The sequence below is a fragment of the Podarcis cretensis genome (assembly GCF_951804945.1).
Source record: "Podarcis cretensis genome assembly, chromosome: 3".
Classification (NCBI taxonomy): Eukaryota; Metazoa; Chordata; class Lepidosauria; order Squamata; family Lacertidae; genus Podarcis; species Podarcis cretensis.
Window position 1 is genome coordinate 8,922,310 of NC_137172.1, and position 13,669 is coordinate 8,935,978.

The 13,669-nt window shown below is 46.1% G+C and overlaps 1 protein-coding gene across 3 annotated transcripts in view; it reads right to left on the reverse strand.

Annotated features, from left to right (window-relative positions):
- Nucleotides 1-7,559: 7,559 nt before the first annotated feature.
- The window catches only part of REL (REL proto-oncogene, NF-kB subunit), a 51,183-nt gene continuing 45,073 nt past the window's right edge, over nt 7,560-13,669 (reverse strand). The window contains exons 8-10 of one of the 3 annotated variants that reach the window (XM_079968705.1): nt 11,895-11,963; nt 10,450-10,518; nt 7,560-8,849 (exon numbers count right to left, since the gene is read on the reverse strand). In XM_079968705.1, the coding sequence (XP_079824831.1) occupies nt 8,065-8,849; nt 10,450-10,518; nt 11,895-11,963 (923 nt within the window). In that variant the 3' untranslated portion in view covers nt 7,560-8,064. Of the gene's footprint in view, nt 8,874-10,449; nt 10,519-11,894; nt 11,964-13,669 lie in introns of all 3 variants that reach the window. The other 2 variants (XM_079968704.1, XM_079968706.1) reach the window with 2 other exon arrangements.

Here is a 13,669-nt window from a genome sequence, read left to right on the forward strand (position 1 = left end):
CTTATAAATTGCTGCTTTAAAAAAATAAACACTGGCTTTATTACACACCGTATGGCATTCTGCAGAGCCATTGTGGAGCATTGGCTGCTAGCAAACTTTGATCCCTACTTATGACTGTTTGGGATTTTTAAGCCTTTCAAACTGATTTCAAAAAAATTCTAAGGGCGAACAGAATCACATTAATTCTTTTTTGCAACATCTCATTATTAAAGAACACCAGTTCTAGCGTACAAAGGGTAGAACTGTATCTTGCAGTAGCTCATTCTATAACTTTATTATTCTGCAGTATGAAAAGGCCATTACCTAAAAATGCTTACTGCCCCGTCAGTCTCTCTATATAATGCCTTATAGGGTTGCAAGCTATTGACTTGAGTGCTTTGCTAAGGAGGCGGCATTACATGTAATAGAAGCCCAGAGTTCTGTGGCTTTGTTGAAATTTGCAGCTGTTTCCATAACTGGTGGTAAATTTTGCCTCTCTTTTCTGGTCTGCGGGCAAGGATCACTTTGCCTCTCATAATTTCTGCCTCACACTTGGTGTTTCATAAACACCAATGAAGTATCATTTTCGCTCAAATTTTGGGCAATGTGGCAATAAGCCGGATGTGGACCTTCGGTTGACATCTGAAATGGTTTCTCCTCTGATGAAGAGCCATTTTGTCTTCTAGCGTTGGACAAGCCACTCTCTTAGACCTTAGATACAGTGGTACCTCAGGTTAAGAACTTAATTCGTTCTGGAGGTCCGTTCTTAACCTGAAACTGTTCTTAACCTGAGGTACCACTTTAGCTAATGGGGCCTCCCGCTGCCGCTGCGCGATTTCTGTTCTCATCCTGAAGCAAAGTTCTTAACCCGAGGTACTATTTCTGGGTTAGCGGAGTCTGTAACCTGAAGCATCCATAACCTGAAGCGTCTGTAACCCAAGGTACCACTGTATTTCCTCACACCAAAGCAAAATGGCAGCATCGCTAGCTTCAAAATGGCCGAAATATGTGTACTGGGCAACAGTCTCACATGATGAAAGGTTCCTCTTCCACATAGAAAAAAGGAACATTGGGATCTTCCTTATCTGTCTATTTAGTATTGCCTACATTGACTGGCAGCGCTTTCTCGGGTTGCCAAGAGGGAAGATGGAGCAAGCTTGTTTTCTCTTGTTCCACGGGGTAGGACCTAAACCAATGGCTTCAACTTACAAGGAAGGAGATTCTAACTAAACATCAGGGAGAACTTTCTAACAGTAAGAGCTGTTCAACAGAGTAATGGATTCCCTTGGAAGATGGTGGACTCTCCTTCCTTGGAGGTTTATCAGCAGAAGTTGGATGGCCATCTGTCCAGGATGCTTTAGTTGAGATTACTACATTGCAGGGGCTTGGGTTCTTTCCAGCTCTGCAGTGCTATGATGTAGAGATGTAGAGAGCTGAACTTAAGACGGGGGTAAAAATCAGGAACACAGAAACCAAAACTGACAGTTTTACCCATCCCTAGCTCTGGCGCACAAAGGGGCTCAAGGGGCTCAGGAAGAACTGCCCCTGCTGCCCCTTGCTTTGCCGAATGGTAGGGTCAACCCTGAACAACACCTCATCTTTGCCAGTAAATCACATTCCCCCAGTGCTATACCAGCTGCACTGGCTCCCGGTGGAGTACAGGATCAGGTTTAAAGTGCTGGTTTTAACCTTTAAAGCCCTATACGGCCTAGGACCCTCGTACCTATGGGACCACCTCTCCTGGTATGTCCCACGGAGGACCTTGTGGTCTTCAAATAAAAACATCTTGCAGGTCCCGGGCCACAGGGAGGTTAGGCTGGCCTCAACCAGAGCCAGGGCTTTTTCGGCTGTGGCTCCAATCTGGTGGAACGCACTGTCACAAGAGACTAGGGCCCTGCGGGACTTGACATCTTTCCGCAGGGCCTGCAAGACAGAGCTGTTCCACCAGGCCTTTGGCCAAGGCACAGCCTGACCCCCTCCTTTGGTAATCCTCACAGAACTCTAGCCCAATAGTTGCCATTAATTTGATTTGAACTGATTTTAGAATGAATTGATTTTAGAATGCTGGATTATTTTACTGTTGTTAGCTGCTCTGAGCCCGTCTTCAGCTGGGGAGGGCGCGATATAAATAAAAATTTAATATTTTTTATTATTAAAGCAATGCCAGAGTTAGACTGCAGGTCATGTCGTTGCATGGTTGGCTGTAGATTGTGTCAGATCAGGAGGCCTGCAGATGTCACTGCTGAGCTGTTATCTGCCTAGCTTCAGACATCAGTTGGGCTGCAGCTTCTCTGTGTGTGGTGCTCAAGCAGATTGTGAATTTTGGATTGGCGCACATCAGATCGGCACTGCTGAGCATCTACTGAAGCCCAATTCCCAGTAGTGGATCCTCTTGGAAACCCCCTGGCCCTGTACCTTGTGATAGGAATTTTTTGTGGTCTTAGATATATGGTAATGTTCATAAGTGTACCAACCAAGCACATACATAGATCAGCACAGGAAGGCCAACCTGGAACCATTTTGATTCCTAAACTGACCAAACGTTTTCTCTGCAAGGTCAAAGTGGGAAACCTCCCCATTGTCTCTTTCCTCACAAATCGTTTCTTAAGGACACATTTAAGATATGAATAGGGTGTGAGCCTGTGACCTGGCCCAGGAACTAAGTATTTATCATTACAAAAGACTGGCCAGGTTCCCCAGGCAATCCAATCAAGTAACCTGCCAGACAGGAGATAAACAACAACAGGAGAAAAACAATATTCAAATTTCTGTTTTAGACCGCCTTTTCTGTGATGTAAGTGTGATGTATCTGAGGGGTGGTCTTAGGTTACTCCCCTTCTGTGATGGATGTATGATCTTTCTGGGGGTGGTCTTGATCTACAGGGTGGCAATTTCAAAAGTCTTTATAAGGCCTTGCATGCCATTTTTCTGGGTCCCTCCTCTCTCCCGCAGGTGAGGGGAGCACCCTGTTGCAACAGATCAATAAAGATCAAGCTTACTAGCTGCTTTGCTTCTCAATATTCTCTGGTTGGCCTCTGTTATTCTCTCCTACCAATAGGGAACCTATGTAAGGACTCTATATGGGCTCTTGGATACACCATAAGGGAAAAGGGCAATTTTTGTTTACAACAACCTCACCTCCTCTCACCTAAGCAAGTGAGCAATAATCGGACCATGAAGAAAGGATAGCAGCCCCTACTTGCCTTGCCTTCTTCAGCTGGCCAGCAGTGTGGGTTGGGCTCACCATTTCACTGCAAGGCTTTTGGCCGGGACCAAGAGGAGCCCTACTGGATCAAGCTAAAACCTCATCTAGCCAAACTTCCTGTTCTCACAGTGGCCAACCAGAACCCGAGAACAACAGGGCATCTCTCCCCATTGGTGGCTCCTGCCAGCCCACCATTGTTTTATGTATTTGTGACATTATTTGATTTTTATCTTATGCTTTTAATGGGGATTTTATTATATGATTTTCTAGCTTATACTCACTCTGTATTTAGAAAGAACAATGCAGGAGGCTTAATGATGACGCCGACAATGTACACTTGAACACGTTTTGCCAAAAAAAAAGGTTTATTTACGCACACACAACCAGTTAAGAAAATGCAAAATGAAAATGTCATACCACAGTAACAGCAAGTTAGAACCTGAGAACTTTTACGTTTCGAACTACATAAAACTTTTTGATGTTGACATGCTCACTGAGCTGCCAGAAATTCTTGCGCCAAATATTGCTACTGGCTAGAAGGAATACTCTTTCCCCTCTCCCATTTTGAGTATTACAAAAATAGAATTTATTATATTGACATCATAAAATTTATAAACCACTTGTTCATAAAAAAACACCCCAACCCTCAGAGGTTTTACTAACACTTTAGCTGCTTTGGAAGCACCACTAAAAACGGAGGGGGGGTATAGTATCCTAAGAAGTTGAGGATCCGACTAACATCCCTCCACCCTTACAATCTATTCACAAGGACAGAAAAACAAAACCTTTTCACAGTGCAAGGAAAACCCAAAGGGAGTGTTAAAACATTTTCGTCACCGTATTTTTTGAATACTGACTGCACTCATTTAGAAACCAAGCAGAAACGAAAAAGGAAAAGCAACAACAATAGCATCCTCATATCTGTGCAAGAGAGGTCTCCTCAATGTGAGAATTCTGGAAGTTTCAATTAAAGATATATATATATATATATACGCCAACACGTTTCAAAGGCATCTTTTGATTTTTATTTTTTTTTCAAAAAAGAATTCACAATGACACAGTCATTACTATCATCTAAATGTAGATTTGCCTAAATGCAAACAAACAAAAATATCAGTGCTCAATGTCAATCTCAAGAACAGCAGGGAGCTGAAAAGGAGCATGAAGAGCTAATATTGAGTAAATTAAGGGTAGCTATTTTGAGTCAGAGACAGTTCACAAAAAGAGTGACCAATTTATTTCAATAGTCACGTGGTTACATGTAGGGTTGTCAGCTAATTAAGTAAATCCTGGCCAATTAATTAACCAATTTAACTCTGAAATCGTATTCATGCCTACAGTGGTACCTCGGGTTAAGAACTTAATTCGTTCCGGAGGTCCGTTCTTAACCTGAAACTGTTCTTAACCTGAGGTACCACTTTAGCTAATGGGGCCTCCCACTGCCGCCATGCCACCAGCATGCAATTTCTGTTCTCATCCTGAGGTAAAGTTCTTAACCCGAGGTACTACTTCCAGGTTAGCGGAGTCTGTAACCTGAAGCGTCCGTAACCTGAAGCGTCTGTAACCCGAGGTACCACTGTATTTTTAAGGATGTCCCAGTGAATTAAAAGTGGATTGCTCCAAACTAAGTGTGCAGAGCAGCGCAGCCTAAATTTTCAACCCAAATAAGATTGCAATATCAGTTAACAGCCCTTACATGGTAAAAGCACATTACCCTGCCTTGGAAAAGGCTAGGAATCGAGAGTATTCGAAAGTTCAGTTGCCTGCAATTCTTATCAAATGGGAGTCCTTCCTTTCGTAAAACCTGCTTATCCGGTGATTGACGATGGAAGAAACACCAGTGAATACGGGATAAAGTGGCTGGACCCATAAGGCAGAAGTATCCGTAGCACAAGTAGCATATCTGCACTGCAGATGGGTTGCTGGGGTTTCAATACAGTGGTGGCTTGGGTTAAGTACTTAATTCGTTCCGGAGGTCTGTTCTTAACCTGAAAATGTTCTTAACCTGAAGCACCACTTTAGCTAATGGGGCCTCCTGCTGCCGCCGCATCACTGGAGCATGATTTCTGTTCTCATCCTGAAGCAAAGTTCTTAACCTGAAGCACTATTTCTGGGTTAGCGGAGTCTGTAACCTGAAGCGTATGTAACCTGAAGCGTATGTAACCCGAGGTACCACTGTACATAGTTTAGCTTGGCACCTATTCATGACCCGTGGTAAATGGCATGCTGGGGCTGCGCAGCTTACCTGGCTGCCCTCTGGCAGTGGTGGGCTACATATCGTGATGGAGAGGGGGAGTGGCAAGGCATTGTGAGGTCAGTAAAGTGCAAACCTGCCATCGAGCAAAATAAGTGCTCCCGCTGCCGCATTTGCAGAATGCTGACCTACAAGATTCAGAAATACAACATCACGATAAATCACCAGCTAAACATTGTGATATATCGATATAGCACTCTGTCTGAAATAAGGCTGGAAGTATGTAGAGGCGAAATGTAGAGCTGGGTGATATCTGGTTTTCAACATCGCGGTATATCACCAGCTAAACATTGCGATATACCAATATATCACCGTGTCTGAAATAAGGATGGAAGCATTGGCTGGCTTCACGATTTTTCCCATACAGTGGTACCTCAGGTTAAGAACTTAATTTGTTTTGTAGATCCGTTCTTAACCTGAAACTGTTCTTAACCTGAGGTACCACTTTAGCTAATGAGGCCTCCCGCTGCCGCTGCACCGCCAGAGCACGATTTCTGTTCTCGTCCTGAAGCAAAGTTCTTAAACTGAGGTACTATTTCTGGGTTAGTGGAGTATGTAACCTGAAGCGTCTGTAACCTGAAGCGTCTGTAACCCGAGGTACCACTGTATCATGATTTTTGCATATCGTGTACACACACACACACACAATTTTGCAATATATTGCCAGGTCAAAAATTATGAAACCAATATCACAATATGGACTTTAAACTGGTTTGGGATGCTATACCGATCGATATATCACCCAGCCCAACTGACCTCACTCCTCCCCTTTGCTACTGCTCAGAATACGTTTCTCCCCATCCCACAAGAACTTTGGAACTGAAGACTTTGTCATATGAGACACTGGACCATCTTATTAAAAAAATAGATGTGTTCTATCACAAGTATGGGTGCACAGGTCCAAGATTAAATTTGTTCAGGTGCAGAGGTGACCTCAGTGAAAGGGAAGGAAGAGTCCCATCTTTCCTGCGTTGCTTCCATGTAGGTCCTAATTGGCCTCTGGCCCTGGCTGCAGTTGATGAGATTCCAGCTATATGGCAGAGTGAGATAGCTAGCACATCTAACAGCCCTAGGTTTCTCTATTCCAGTGGCTTTGTTGCTATTGGGCCAGAGATGAATCCACACCTTGGAGAGCTTAGTCAAAGTACCTTTGCTAACACAATAGCTTTTGAATGAAGAGACCGTATGGGCAGCAAATCAAGAAGACATTGATTTCAGCAGTAACGTTCAAAAGGGTTGTGGAAACAAGATTTCCACGCGGCATGCTTCGTGTCCGAAAAAGAACTCTGCATCGCTCCAGAGCGCTAGTTTTTCCACAAAACAAAACGCACGCCCCTCTTTTTTCAGAAAACACACAGGTCCAAGTTGCATTAAAAAGAGAGGGGGAAGGGAACATCAAATGTTCCTTCTTAACAAATGAAAGCATTGCATTTCCAATCCCACGAAAGAGAGGCGAGGCAGAGCTTGGCTGTTGTTTCTCAAATGTCAGTACACAGGAGTATTGTTCAGCTGCTTGTGTGTAGGCCAAAGGGTGCCGCCCAAATTCTGCAATGGAGATCTGAGCACAGAAGGCCTCTTCAAATCAAGCCGAGACAGGTGGAAACTCGCATCTGCACGCAGATTGTTTTAGATGCATCTTTGTTGGGGGTGTGGTTCATTCCTCTTTGGTGTCTATACTTGTGCGCAACTACAGCTGAACTGGGAGCCATAAGATCACATGAAACTGCTTTATAATAACAGACCAATGGTCCATCTTGCTTTGAATGGCCTACACAGTAGCTCTGGTTTCAGCCTGGGAGTGTTCCCCAGCCCTATCTGGAGACGCCTAGAGCTGAACTTGGCAGGTGATCTTCCACTGAGCTAGGCCCTGCACAATTGCAGCCTGAAGGCAGAGAAGGGGGCATGATGTGGCAAGCGCTGCCCCTCCAAAAGACAGCATCAAGGGAGGACAAGGGTAGAAGACCCAGTCTACAGGCTGGGCACTGGCTATGGGAGGCATTGGGCAAAGGCTCTCTACTCAACTATTCTCTGAAGAAATGAAACAAAAATAGTGCAGTTTCATCTCCACTTGCGAAGCTACCAACACTGGCATAGTCAATGTTGCATTAAAGCCTTAAAAAAAAATTTTTTTTAAGAATTGCTGGAAAACTTAATACATCAGTGCCCAGTCAACCAACAATGTGACTGTACCCTGTACAGCACCCCTAGATAAGACCCGTCAAGGCCAGAATACAAAAAAAGGGATCGGGAGTTGCAGAACTCATTGGTTCAGCTGAACATAGTTTAACCAAGAGTCTGGCTACAACAAATGCACCAAAATATAATTTAAAAAAATTAAATAAACCCTCTCAATCAACTTTTTTCAGCAGCACAAGAATATAACCACAGAGTGCTTTGTACAAAGCAAAGTAAAAACAACAAAACAAAACTATCAAACCTCACCTGATTGCCCCTCCATCACTAATCCTAAAATTGCCGTGGCATTGTTTAAATTCCAGCATATACTAGTGCATTGAAAAGGAATATTACTTTCCCGCAAAAGTCATGTAAAATCGAATTATCCTGTTGAGAGAAACCATTGCCTGTCTACCAGAGCAACAACTTGATCTGATCGCTATTCAGAGCTTTAAATAATGGCATCAAAATTGCCTCCGAAAGAGCTAAGGAACTCTTCGTCTTGGGCGCTGTATGGAAAGTACTGGTTATTGGATAAATTCATGGGATTCTGCACGGCAAGGTTGCTGGGTGGTCTTGATTCATTGAGGCTATCCAGGTAAGCGAAGGGATTCGTCTCAAAGGCGCTGGAGATGGTACTTGAAGATGAGCTATCTGAAACTGCTACTGACATGCCAGGATGTGGCCCTGGCTGGACTTGCCTCCTGTGATCACTCGGATTCAAGACCTGGGTGAAGGACGCCTTCTCTAACATTACGCTTGAGCACCGGGCGTCATCCATCTCCATGCCGTTGCCATTGGGCATTGCAACATTTACAGGGTGAAGAGGCTGGTTGCTGGAAGCGCTGGAGACACTCAACATGTCTTGCTGATACATGGAGGATGCTGGTGACGTTTGGCCATTCGTGGCTCCAAAGAAGGCTCTGTAGAGGTTCCCATCCTTTTCGTTGGCCCAGTGCAGGCTGCCTTCCTGTCCCAGCGACGGAGAACCGCCGTTCTGCGCGCTGGTGTTCGGCGCTTCTCCTGAAAAGTTGCCTTGCTGCAGGAAGGAGCTGAGAGATGAACCGGAGGAACGCCAGCATGGCAGAGGAGCTCCGTCCTGCTTTACGGGCCCTGCCATCTGCAGAGATGGGTCAGCGCATCCACTGGAACTGTGGTTGCTCATCGGAGGGGAATAATAGGACTGGATTGGAAAGGTCTGCGCAGGTGTTCTCTGCGGTGGGAGGAGGGCATCCCCTGGAGAGTGATACATATTCAGTTCTGTGAGAAAGAATCAACACAGGTGAGATAGTGCAAGTCATGTATAACCATAGATGATGATGATGATAATAATTTTATTTATACCCCGTCCTTTCCGGCCAGAGCCAGGCTCAGGGCGGCTAACACCAGTAAAATTACAGTAAAAACATAATAGGGGGAAAAAAACCAATTTAAAATACAGGTTAAAATGCAATTTAAAATGCAGCCTCATTTTAAAAGTAGCCCATAGATCAAAACCATAAGGGGAGGGAAACAAAAGGGTCAGACTGAGTCCAAACCAAAGGCCAGGCAGAACAGCTCTGTCTTGCAGGCCCTGCAGAAAGATGTCAAGTCCCGCAGGACCCTAATCTCTTGTGACAGAGCGTTCCACCAAGTCGGGGCCAGTACTAGAAAAGGCCCTGACCCTAGTTGAGACCAATCTAATCACTTTGTGACCAGGGACCTCCAAAATGTTGTCATTTGTGGACCTTAAGGTCCTCCGTGGGGCATACCAGGAGAGGCAGCGATTCTTGAATTCAATAGTGTTTGTTGGCATGTGAAATGGACTTCCACTCCTCAACTCAACTTCTCTTTCCTCTCCTTGCCCACCTGCAGCGTCCTGTGAACCCCCAGCCCTTTGCCCAGGAGAGCCGGTGCCCCCTTAGACATGTCAGTTCATAAATAACTTGGTTTGTCCCATTATTCCAGTGATGCTCCCAGGATTCCCCTGAACTCAGCTGCGGAACCTTAATCCATAATGGAATCGCAATGCATTCTTGCTGCCTGCCTCAAGATGATGTCACTGCCATAGCTGTCAACTTACAGATTTGAAAATAAGGGACCAGCAGCCTCAAAAATAAGGGATCGGCAGCCAAAATAAGGGATTTTCAGAGCACAGGTATGTTCAACTTTTGAGCCCCTCCAAGCCAAAGGCAGAAAACCCAGCCAGCAGCCAAACGAAGCCTCAAGCGGTGGTTCCCACAGCGCAGCAACCCGGCAAAGGGGATGCAGCAAGGAAAACCACCGTCACCACTCCGCTGGGAAGCGCTGAGCAAAGGCGAGTCCCCAGGCAACGCGGCCGATTTGATTGGCACAAGGCATGCAAGCTCCACCCCCCAGTCGTTCTTAGACTCTTTATTGGGTGAGCAACGCAGCCAAGCAACACAGTTGGAGCCTCCCTCCTCCCTGGCCGGTAGGGAGGGAGGGAGAGGAGCTGCTTCCTTTGAAATCTGGGAAATTTAAGGGACATCATCAATAAGGGACAGCAGAGGGACACAGTGCTGGGATAAGGGAGTTTCCTGCCAAATAAGGGATGGTTGACAGCTATGGTCACTGCCCATATATGGGAAGAGAAGGGGTGAGATGAATGCTGTTCAGGACCTCCTCGCTGGGAGAGGCATAGTGTGGCAGATGTCGCCATTGCAATCTACTATATCCTCACACAGTGTTCATGGTCATGGTAGAGATTATGTTGTGAGCCACCCTGAGATCTACGGGTGAAGGGCGGCATGCAAATTTAGCAAACAAATTAAATAAATAAAAACAGATATGGGAAGGAAGAGAGACAAAGGGGAAAAATGCGGTAAGCAGAACCAACCTTTCTTAATTATCTTTGCCTCACCAGCAGTATTCTGGAACACAGAAGGTTTAGGCCTCTCGTATGGACCTGCCGGGGAAAAAGGTGGTTAGGCTGTGCATTTTCTTCTAAAAAATAATAATCATATATCAGCTCTCTTAGGTGGTGAGTGCTGCCAAAAACAAATGCAAGGTGGAAGACAGTTAAGAAGGGGGTCTTGAGGGCAAAATGAAACTTCATCAGAGGCCCTTCTCTGTGTGCCTCATACCGAGGGAGTTATGGAGGCTGGCTGCACAATAACAGGCCTTTTCAGTGGTGGGTCCCCATTTGTGGAATGATCTCCCCGAGGAAGCACACCTGGCAGCACCTGTGTCAGTTTTTAGACACCAGGCCAAGGTATACTATTTACCCAGGCCTTAAGTTAGGCTCCATTGTGGTGCTAATCTTTTAGCAGGGTGGGGGCTGACCTTATACATCCATTGTGTTTTGGACAATCATTTTAGGAATTATCCGCTGAACATTCTTGGTTAAAATAAAGTAAAAGCCAAACATGTATCTGTTTGTATTTCATTTCGTTAAGTCGTTTTGAGACTTTTCTTCTGCAGAAAGCAAGTAGCAAAAGTAAATTAATAATAATAATAATAATAATAATAATAATAATAATTGTTGATGACTGGGATCATCAGGGACATTTGAAAGAACCTTCAGGTGCTGCCCAGTGGAGTCTGACACCTTTCTGCATCCCCCTACAGAAGTGAGTGGATGGTATTTATTCATCTGCAGGAAAAATACGACATAACACCTAGAGGCACTGGTTTGCGCTGAAGGCAAAACCTGGCCCCCTTCGCCCGTGGTATTGTCCGTGCGGCATGACTCTCACTGGTAGGGACCCTAATGGGGGGGGGGGGTAGGATGTGATGCCACAGAGGCATTTAGAGTGCACAGGGCCCCCCTCCCAACACAGCCAATCCATCAAAATGATAAGCATCTTGTGATGGAAGCCTTAAAAAGCATTTTGGCTTTTATTGCAGAATATCAAAACAAGGGGGAATTGGAGGGGGAAGTAAAAGGAAAATGTAAAAAGGACCCCTGGACAGTTAAGCCCAGTCAAATTCAACTATGGGGTGCGGCACTCATCTCCGGTTTCAGGGTGAGGGAGCTGGCGTTTGTCCACAGACAGTTCTCCGGGTCACGTGGCCAGCATGACCAAACCGCTTCTGGTGCAACAGGACACCATGACAGAAACCTGAGCCCATGGAAATGCTGTTTACCTTCCCGCCACAGTGGTACCTATTTATCTACTCGCACTGGCGTGCTTTCGAACTGCTAGGTTGGCAGGAGCTGTGACCGAACAACGGGAGCTCACCCCATTGCCGGAATTCGAACTGCCGACCTTCTGATCGGCAAGCCCAAGAGGCTCCATGGTTTAAACCACAGCACCACCCACATCCCTGGAGTATCCTTACCACAGTCTTGCATTAGCTTCTGCAAAGCAATTGGCGATCTCTGTTTTTTTGCCTTATGACCATAAGGATCTAAAAGTGGAGGAGAAAATGGGATTGCAGTTAGCAAAGCTTCCAGAGGAAGAGAGGTCCAGTTTTTAGTTCTGTTCAGATTTTCAGTGGAATATAGGAAATTGTCTTATATGGGAGAATTGGGCTATTTGGTCTTCCAGGCCATTAACTGGACCAGCAGAGTCCTAGGCATATTTCTTTCACATCATTTGCTGCTTGACCCGCCCCCCCCCCCATATATATAAGCTGGAGATGTTAGGGTGTGATGGCCTGGGATTCCGATTCAGAGGCTGAACCAGAGGAATCCCAGCCTGCACAGGAGTCCCCGCCTCCAGGGCCGGCTGAACTGGGGCAGGGCCTTGATTCTGAAGCGCCTGCACCTGTGCCGGATCCTCAGGAGCAGGCACCAGGTGAATCCACTCTGGCTCCGGAGGTGGTTGAGGACTCAGTGCCTGCAGGTGAGTCTCCCCCTGGGCCCAGTAACCCTTCAGCCTCTCCTGAACTGCAGAGGCTCAGGGCAGAGAGGCGAAGGGAACTTCTTTCTCCCAGGAGGAGTGCTCGCCTTAAGGCCAGGAGAGGCGGGTCTCCTGGGGGCCGGGACCGCCCCTGGCCTCAGAGAAGATAAAGGCCAGTCGGCCCGGTCCCAGGTTGTGGGAGCAACGTCGTTGATGAATACCTGTTCCTACCCGGACCCAGACCTGACTCTCCAGTGCTCCTGTCCCTGCCCGGCTTCCTGCTTCAGACCTCGCCCCGCTCCTTGTGGACTGATTCCAGGCTAGTGACCCAGGACCGGACTTTGACTACGCCAACGGTAACCTTTCCCCCGGGATCAGCACATAGGGATTGAACCTGGGACCTTCTGCATGCCAAGCAAGTGTTCTACCACTCCTTCCTATTTACACTTAAATAGGGAGGGCAGGGGTCAGAACATTCCTGCAAGACTAAATACAAGGCTCTGTTCCAAAAGGACTTTCATGTGTTGAGTTTTAAAGGTTGTGGCTCCTCCTTCGAAAGAGAGTAACTTTTTATTAGGGCAGAAGAGGAAGCTGCCCAGCATTAAAAGCTAAGCAGCCTTTGACTTCAGTCTTAAAAATATCTCACTGGCGGCAGCAACGCTGTAGTGGAAACGGAAGAGGAAGTGGTTCTGAAAATAGGTTCTTGTAAGCTCAGTGACCAATCTGGTTCCTGTGCAGTTTCTTCCGAGATTTGATTCAGCAGCACTAGAAAACCCTGCATTAGTTATCCAATGTGTGCGAGATGACTCCTCTTTGGACTTACACATTTAACATTGTCTAAGTACATGAAGGTCAGGTGAGGACATACATAATGGCTTGCTGCTTCCACTACCCCATCAACCTTCTTGTTGTTCTACAACTCATGGAGGGTGACTGAATCGGAGAGTTTCAGGTCCCTACATGTCTTAAAATCCTGGAAATAGGGTTCTGAAACATGCTGATACAATCGTGAAGGCTCCTTGGCCAGTTGCCCCCCAGGAAGTATAGGATGGTGAGAACGATGACATGGGGAGTAGAACTTGCCTCCCACCATGTATTTCATTAACACAGAGCTTTCCAAACTGTGTGATGTGAAACGTTAGTGTGTTGGCTGCAGTGTGTCAGTGTGTCGTGCGAACGCTCCTCAAGCGACTGGAAAGGGGTTTGTTTAACTTCTGGTTTGCTAGTAAAACTGAATTACTGTGGCGCGAAATGGTTCATGTCTAAAAAGTG